Below are 9,146 nucleotides of genomic sequence, written 5' to 3' on the forward strand. Positions count from 1 at the left end.
AAACTTTTTTTTTAAGTTGAAACAATTATTTTTTACAGTGTGTAAATCTGACACTTATGCAAGTATGTTAACTACAATTAAATGCAAATGCATGATTATTTACATTTATATAAAATGGAATTAGCTCAACTTTTTGTGACCCGCTTAAGTGCGACTTGTATTTCAATCCATATAAATTACAATACTTCTGATGTCTTTGAAACATGCTTACAGTAATGTTGCAATACAGTAGAGTTAAAACATATGAAATGTAAAATAAAGTAACACACTTCAGGTAAAATAATTTTTTTTAAAAGTGCAATTCTTTAAGCCAAAGATTATTAACACATAATGATTTAAAATGTACTTCAAAGTAAAAGTCTGCTTAAGTGTGGTAAGAAACAGTCATGAAGATGTAAAGTGGGCTTTCATTTCATTAAAATGACATTATTTGCAGACTGTGAATTTTTGTTTCAGTATTATTGTTTTTAAATAGTCAAGAGTCTGAAGAATCACCTAGATATAAATCAGTGAATTAGTCCCGTATGACATGTATATTTGTAAAATTCAGAATTCTGTGTCGTCTTCTCTGAGCAGCTCACAATCATCTCTTTCCTCTGAGGGTCAGAGAATCTGCTCTCACACGTAACAGTCTGGCTCCTATCCGTGACCACTGCACTCACAGATGTAAGTTTAATCCTTATATCCTAATATAATGCTTTCATGCTTCATAAGACTATGCAATGCAATCCCCTGTTCATAATGCTCAAGAAAAGATTGACCAAAGACAGCTATTTAAAATGATAGAACTCATCTATGTTATTATGGTATTTGTTGTTTTGCTGTCTTAATGTTTATTATTAAAATGGGTCAAATTTGTTGACATTGAAATGAAATGTATTACAACACTTCCCAGTCTTCCCTGCATGATAAAACAATATTAGCATCCATTAATAAATATGATACGCTCCCAACTGGTATTTTTTCTGAACATGAGCATCGCTCACATCTTCGGTTTAACAAATGTCGTCCACAGTTTCCTTGCCACCCGACCAGGTCTCTCAGGGAGTGAAGAAGTCGAAATCCTCTTTAGGAGCGGGCCTGGCTGTACTTTCCCCTCCGTTTGCATCCAAACTGCACCGAGCCGGCATTCCTCAAAGCCAGTCGCTCGTCTCCTTCCCGACGCCGCTGACAGGAGAGCCTTTACGAAACATTCAAGTTCTTCCTGCCATTCCTCCACAGAGAAAACGCAGCCCATCTCCGCTCACAACCCAGAATCTCTCTGACAACAGAAACTGATGGAAATCTGCCGGAACTGTAACACTGTTCAGCTTTTCATGGGTCATCTGGATTTATTTAGATCACGAGGATGCTGTTTGATAAAACAAAGTCTTAACAAGGCCGTTTTTCATACAATTTTACAACTGTGATCTTTTTTATGGTATGCAAATGGTTGAAATTTTAACATTTAAACACTTTAAGCTTATTGTTTACTATTAATAAAGGAGATTGTTGAAGTATGGAACTGTGATAACTTGCTGTGATACAAATATATAGTCAGTATGATAATAGAGTCATAAAGTCAAAACATTAACTTAAATGTTGTAAGAGGGAATACTCTTTACCTTATAATAATTTAAAGCAAGTGGATGTAAGTTTTGTACCTTGAAATACCGGTTTCCAAATCATTCTGATGGTACACTGACTTTGGTCTCCCTCAAATGTCTGTTCTGGGAGCGTGTAAGTCTGGTGACTGGGTAACAAATACTCATGTGCAGCTTTCCACTGTAATTATGAATGTGGTATAGTTATGACTGGTAGTCACTTAACTGTAGGGGGCTCCAAAGTCACAAAAATACACACAACTGCACCCAGTTTCAGTAAGGCAGGGGTCCCCAGCCCATCAGACTTCAGCTCCACACCTGCCTGTAATTATCACACAGCCCTGAACACCTGATTAGCAGTGCTGGATAGTAACTGATTACGTCAAAATCCAGTTCCAAACATTAAGTACTTGTAATTAGATTATATTATAATTAGACTACAGTTACTTTTATATTGATTGCATGATTACATATTATTCACACAATAGCAGTAAATTATACATAATTTATAGATTCTCCCTAAGTCTTCTTTTTCATCTTTTAAATGCACTTTTCTATAGTAGCGTACTGTTTATTTGTGACCCTGGAGCACAAAAGTAGTGTTAAGTCTCTGGGGGATATTTGTAGCAATAGCCAACAATACATTGTATGGGTCAAAATTATCCATTTCTCTTTTATGCCAAAAATCATTAGGATATTAAGTAAAGATCATGTTCCATGAAGATATTTTGTAAATTTCCTACCGTAAATATATCAAAACTTAACTTTTGATTAGTAATATGCATTGCTAAGAACTTAATTTGGACAACTTTAAAGACGATTTTCTCACTATTTAGATTTTTTGCACCCTCAGATTCCAGATTTTCAAATAGTTGATGTATAAATCTTAATTAAAAAAAAAAAGATTGACGCTTATGACTGGTTTTGCGGTCCAAGGTCACATTTACATTCAGAAGGTCTTCCAGTCTCTAGTAAGGTGGCTATAATTACACAGAAAACTGAGAGGCCACACAGCATTTATTTGTTAGTTTTTTGTTTTTTAATCTTTCTTCACAAATCCCAGTTTGGAAAATCATAATGTAATTTTGTAACGATGTAATAATGTCACCGTAATGCAATGACTGGAATTTTTTTCTCTCTCTTTGTATTTTTATATCAGTATGGTGCACATTATCCTATTCAAATCAATTTAAATTAAAAAAAAAATTTTTTCGAAACTAAAAGTAATCAAAAAGTAGTATATTAGCTGATTAAGTAGCATATTACTGATTATTATTAGCTAAAATGGATTACATTACCATTTTTCTCATGTAATTTGAAATCAGTAATAAATTACAATTTCCAAGCAGGCCTAACCGTTGATCAGCTGCTTCAGGTGTGTTTTATTGGGGTTTGAGATGAACTCTGCAGAAGGAGCAGGCTGCATTATCTGAGATGAATCACACAAAACCAGACAGGCTTCGACAGTGCCATAGTGTTTACACTCTTCAGGAAGCCAAATTACTAGTGGACTGCAGAGGTCTGAGGATATATGACTCACGAGAAACAGGTCGTATGGATTGTTATTTAGTTATTTATTGTTATTTAGATATAGCTTCAAGCAGCAGTGCATTCGCTTGCTGTGTAAATATGCGTAGTTTCTTTATTTTGTTCATAATGATTTCTTCATCAGCAGCTAAGAAGTCAATTGTGTTACATTACATCAAAATCGTGAACTAAACAAACTCAGGGCAGAGAAAGTGTGAATCAAGTGTAGCGGGACCACTTAAACCGGGTTAGATTTGTTTGGTTTTGTCAACTCAGAACCAGTCCTGTTAGTGTGTTCAACAAGCTTTTTGGTACTGGCCCCGTTTCTAAAGGTACAACATAGGGAATAGATATGATATAGAGCAGGGTTCCTCAGATCTTGCCCTGGAGGTCCAATGCGCTGCAGAGTTTAGCTCCAACCCTGATCAAACTCAGCTACCTGTGATTTTCTAATGATCCTGAAGACATTGATTAGCATGCTCAGGTGTTTGATTAGGGTTAGAGCTCAACTCTGCAGGAAAGTGGATCTCGTGGGCCAGATTTGAGGATCCCTGCTCTAGAGTATAGGGTGAGCGACACAAACTGATAACTGCTGCTTTGGATAAATATGAATAGTTGAGGTGAGGGTTCAGCAATTTATGTGGATGATATCTGCAGACAAATAAATATCCACATATATAAAGACACGGGATAGAAGCAGATTTGTACAGCAGCACTCTTTATAATAAGATGTATGTTTATATCCCCTGGGAGATTTTCAGTGGCACAGAGATGACTTGTAGGTGTCTGTCTACACAATATTTTTTCTTCAGCTTTAAATACATCAGCAGCATTCATTATTTTAATATTCAGAAGACGTAATTGCGAAATGAAAAGGCAATAGCAGAGTTAATTCCAAATACACATAACTACATAACTTTAATTTTGTCTCACAAAGAAAATGCAATTGTATATTACTCAGAAATTGCTCTTATAAAGGCCGGACTTTACTAGGCTGTTATTGGCATCTCAGTATCAACTTTTTGAATCTATACATATATATATATATATATATATTAGATGTTTCTCCTAAAATTACCTGTAGGAAAGAAAGAAAATCACCATTTTGCCAACACTAAGATTGACTGTAAAGTTTTTTTTTTATTATTAAATTCCAGAAATATTAATTTATAAATTTCTATTACTATTTTCTGACTTGTTTTCTCTGATGAACGCAGAAGATTTGTCGCAGACATCTATATTTAGGCCTAGTAAATATTAAAGCTTGCCAGAAACAAAAGTGCAGTGATGCCAGTAAATACTGTTACAACATCAAAGGTGCTGAGCTCACAGCGATAATAATACGCTAATAATAGCGCCCTTCGAAGCAAGTTTTCATATTGAGAACATGCCCCAAAAACAGCACTAAAATGTCTGTGGCTCAATTTAATTGTGCTCTCTGTGTAACTACGCTGAGCCAGCGCGAGCTGCCATTGGCTGCAGAGCTCAGTGTTTTCCGGCAGTGGGCGACGACTAACGGGAAAACTAATAGATTATGAATCACGGGGCGTGTTTAGATGACTGACAGCTCTGCCGACCAATCACGAGAGGAGTTTCGGTAGCTAGCCCGTCTCGCTTCTGCGCATGCTCAGAATGCTTCGATCTGGAGAACACACCATCGTCGTCAGTGACAGTGAGCGCGTGCGAGGGTCGTTCCTGATGAGTGTGCGCTTCTGTTCAAAAAACACCGGAAGCTACTCACAGAGCGACCGGAAACGCCATCCGCGATGTTTGTTAATTAAGTGTTAAACTGTACTGTAACGCATATGATGTGAAGCCACTCTAAAGGTAAGAGGAGATGTAAATGTATATATAAAGTCATAAACGTGATAGTTTATGTGTGTAGTTGTCTGGTGTGTTAGTTTTGACCGTCTGCGGGCTTCACAGGCATCGTGTTGCTGGCGTCTGTCCGTCAATACAAGAGCTTTGTAGCATTAGCATAAATGCTCTTAATATACACATTGTTTCAGCGCTTGTACAGATATCGCTGGTGTCCTTGCCAATCATACACAGTTATTGTAATATCACAATACCATAAATACTTTATACTATATGCTTTAGTGTCCACATAATCTAGAAAGTGTGTTATAAGCTTCAAATGAAGTAAAGTAGGAAATATTATAATAATCTGCAGACGAAAATATTGACTATAACTGATATTAAGAAGTACTTTTGAAATCCGGGTATTATTCTGGTGAATTATGTGTTTACAGACAGATCACTTTGTGTCTCTGGAATATATTTATCTATGATATTGTATTAAGTTGATTATGAATTTTTTGTCTGTTTGTTAATGAGGGATTTGTGGACATTGTTATTATTATTATTAGTTTTTGGAGTAAAAGCTGTCGTTTTAATACTTCAGTAAAAAAGAGAAAATTGGACCCTTGGTGTAAGCGTGCGTTCATAGTGTGGCTATTATGTCTTCAATTCAAATATTGCTGATTAAATATGAAAATAGGCCTGCATATGCATCATAGAATAAATTTACCATTTGGTATGATTATTTTGGTAACATAATCCACATTTAGCAGATTCTGCCAGGTGTATGTAAACTTTTGACTTCAGCCGTATTAAAAAAGACGATATTGCAAGATGAGAAACGGTTTGATACGGATTTATTTCTTTATTACATCACTGGCTTAAATACTGTGTGTAAGCTGTATTATGAAGTACGCGAGAGTCACGCTTGTTAGTAAATATGGTTCTGAATTAAAATGAATTTTGATCATTTTGGTTGGCATAAAGTAAAATATCTCAAATGATACAAATCTCCAAAATATCAGGTCATTTGACCTTTTAATTACGAGGCAAGGTTATCATTTTGAGCTGTGACTCCCCGAAAGCCAATGATATTTATACATGTATAATTCTTGATATCTGTTTAAAAACGCATTAAAACACTTTAACCTTGAAAACGAATTTTAAACACTTAGCCTACATATTAAAGATAATGATTAAGATCTGTACGTTCACATCTGTTCAAGGTGTGAAGATAATGTTATTGCTTCTGTTTGATATTCACTCCACATGACATTTTCTGAAAAACGGAAACCAATATGAATACAAAGAGTTTATTTAATGCGTTTAAAAACTAGATTTAAAACAAAACAAAAAGGAATTTATCTTTATTGTGGAAACAGTAGTTGTATAATCATTCCTGTTATCCAGTACTTCTTACAATTTTCAACATTTAAAAAAATGCTTGTGTTGTGATATAAAGGAAGTATTATTATAACATCCTTCATCATTTTACATTATTTAAATGCTTTGCATAATGGCAGGAAAATGAACACGCTGGACCTGGATGGAAATGAGGAGCTAAAGTTAATCATAGCTGAGTGAGGGGTAGACATGAGAGTGCTGACTTGAAGTTTATTTAGTTGTTTTAACCATGTATTGAAATGTTCATATCTTGTTGATTTCTGTGATTTTTATCAACACAAATCACTAGTAGGCTTGTGTACGATTCCAAACTCCTCTCCTTAAAGAGGTGCTTCACCGCTGGCAGGATTGGCTTTAAATAAAGCAATAAGCCCCAAGAAGCCGTGGTTTACAGTGAATTTATAACAGCTAAGGGGCGTTGTTGTTGCCTAAAACCCCCTTAGCTGTTATAAATTCACTGTAAACCACGGCTTCACGGGGCTTACTGCTTTTATAAAACGGTTATTCCGTATACGTAGTAAGGTTTCACAAAATAAAACAGAGCAAATAAAGTGTACTGATAATAAAAACAGTATTCTTCCACCAAACAATGTAGCTCCTCAGAAACAGTTGTGGTTGCTACAAAGTGGTTGCCGAACAACACACAGAAGTAAACAAAGGTGTGTGTTTGTAGAGTATTTTACAACAGCTTCGATCGCGGCTCAACCAATCAGAACCAAGCACCGGAACGCTCCGTTTTATAATAAAACTTTGCTGTCTCTGCAGTAAAATGCAGGGGAAAAAATTGGAAACTGGAGCTACATCATTATAATAAACTGAGAAAAAGAGCTTCCCTTCTGACAAAACAAATAAACAGGGATACGAAAGAGTACACAGTGTTCATTCACATATACTACTGACGTTGTAGCAATACAAAGCTGTTATTTCTCTTTAAATGTAGATGAGATTAGCTAACCTTAACCCAGCTGCAAAACTCACTTCATGTAGTAGATCAGTGATACCTTTGTGTTATCAATAAATTGGATACATTTGAAATGCTGCTGGGTTTACATGCCAAATGATTTATTAAACCAAAAAATCCAATACACCTGAACAGGAGAGGGATATTACACAAGACTAAGAATGGAAAGTTCTTGAGGACATAAGAAAAACATATAAATTGATTAAATATTAAAGCAGTTTTTCCAAAATTTAAATAGCAGTCTTAAAGTGACAATGTTGTCCTTAATATTAATGAAGAAACATTGGTGTTGCTAAAACCATTGCTTGTAGACAGAAAAAAGACAAAAATCTGCAAAAATCGGATAGTGCAACATGTCATTATGACAGTAGAAACAACTTTGTAACTTATTTACCCCTAAAAGGTTGAAGTAGTACCCTACTACTCTTATGTACTAATTTGTGACCCTGGAGCACAAAACCAGTCACAAGTGTCAATTTTCTTAAATTGAGATTTATACATCATCTCAAAGCTGAATAAATAAGCTTTCCATTGATGTGTGGTTTGTTAGGATTGGACAATATTTGGCTGAGATACAACTATTTGAAAATCTGGAATCTGAGGGAGCAAAAAAATCTAAATATTGAGAAAATCATCTTTAAAGTTGTCCAAATGAAGTTCTTAGCAATGCATATTACTCATCAAAAATTAAGTTTTGATATTTACGGTAGGAAATTTACAAAATATTTTCATGGAACATGATCTTTACTTACCGTTTTTCTCGATTGTTTAAACACATTTCTTGAAATTGTGACTTCTTTTCTCTAAACTCTAAACACAAATCCATAACTTCTCACTAGAGCCATAGGCGTAGCTTCACGTTTGAGTTTGGGGGGGCCAAACCGAACCGGTGGATTTGGTCAGACCTACTTTTAAACACATTTTAGTTTAGCTAGAGTAAATCTACATATTCACATTCACATAGAGCAGTGGCAAGTGCCTGAGGTTGTCATGGTAACCACATACATTGCCCACGAATTAACGTTACAGCTGCGCTTCTATTTTTGCCACACTAAACTTAGCAATAAACACGTTTAAAATGCACAATAAACATGTCTGTCAAAACGATCTCAAAGGAGGCTTTTATTAAGCAAATCAAGGAGTGAATTACTCATCCACTGTTTTTAAAACAGACATTTGTTGGGCTTGATTCTAGTTAATGCGCAGTGAGGTGCACACTTTTTACTTAGTCTTACTGAATAGACGATAAACAGTTTATATTCTAAAATCTATTTAAAGGTTGTGTTCTGTGAAAATTAAATGGTCGGCATAAAAGTAGTGTAAACTGTAGTCTAAACCGGCTGCGTCCTGTGGACAGTGTTGGGCAAGTTACTTCCAAAATGTAATACATTATATATTACTAGTTACTGTCTTTTGAAAGTAATTAGTTACATTACAATATTACTGTCTCTGAATTGTAATGCGTTACTCTACTTTTGAGTTACTTTCACCAAAATATCCACAGAAGTATTATAAAATGCCAAAATGTGGTTTATTGCTGCTCATTCTACACCCAGTGGAGGGTAATGTGGTAGGTCTATATAGCATACAATTATAAAATCAGATTTAGATGCCGGTATGTAGGTCTACATTAATGTTACGTTGTAGTTTAGGTTAAACACAGATAAGCAGAAACCACATTATTACATTCATAAATAACACCGGTAAATAAAGCGAAATGTTATAATGTACAAACAATAAACACAATACCTAGCCTATAGGCAAATTTGAACGGTTTCAGAGGAAAACAAGAATGAACCATATAGGTTGCTAACCAAGCCAAAACGAATTAGGCTAATCAGTGGCGGCGCTAGGGCGGGGCTTGACGGGGC

General features: G+C 35.3%; 2 protein-coding genes across 2 annotated transcripts in view; both read left to right on the forward strand.

Annotated features, from left to right (window-relative positions):
• Positions 1–1,446, forward strand: part of LOC107558249 (serine/threonine-protein phosphatase 6 regulatory ankyrin repeat subunit A-like) — a 34,395-nt gene extending 32,949 nt beyond the window's left edge. Inside the window, exons 8-9 of the mRNA XM_016241879.1 lie at positions 577–666; positions 1,016–1,446. Coding sequence (XP_016097365.1) covers positions 577–666; positions 1,016–1,278 — 353 coding nt within the window. The 3' untranslated portion in view covers positions 1,279–1,446. The remainder of the gene's footprint in view (positions 1–576; positions 667–1,015) is intronic.
• A 3,380-nt stretch (positions 1,447–4,826) lies between these two features.
• Positions 4,827–9,146, forward strand: part of il6st (interleukin 6 cytokine family signal transduce) — a 26,474-nt gene continuing 22,154 nt past the window's right edge. The window contains exon 1 of the mRNA XM_016241894.1: positions 4,827–4,937. The gene's annotated coding sequence lies outside the window, so the exon portion shown is untranslated. The remainder of the gene's footprint in view (positions 4,938–9,146) is intronic.

This window comes from Sinocyclocheilus grahami, unplaced genomic scaffold (assembly GCF_001515645.1).
Source record: "Sinocyclocheilus grahami isolate Dianchi unplaced genomic scaffold, SAMN03320097.WGS_v1.1 scaffold638.1, whole genome shotgun sequence".
Taxonomy (NCBI): domain Eukaryota; kingdom Metazoa; phylum Chordata; class Actinopteri; order Cypriniformes; family Cyprinidae; genus Sinocyclocheilus; species Sinocyclocheilus grahami.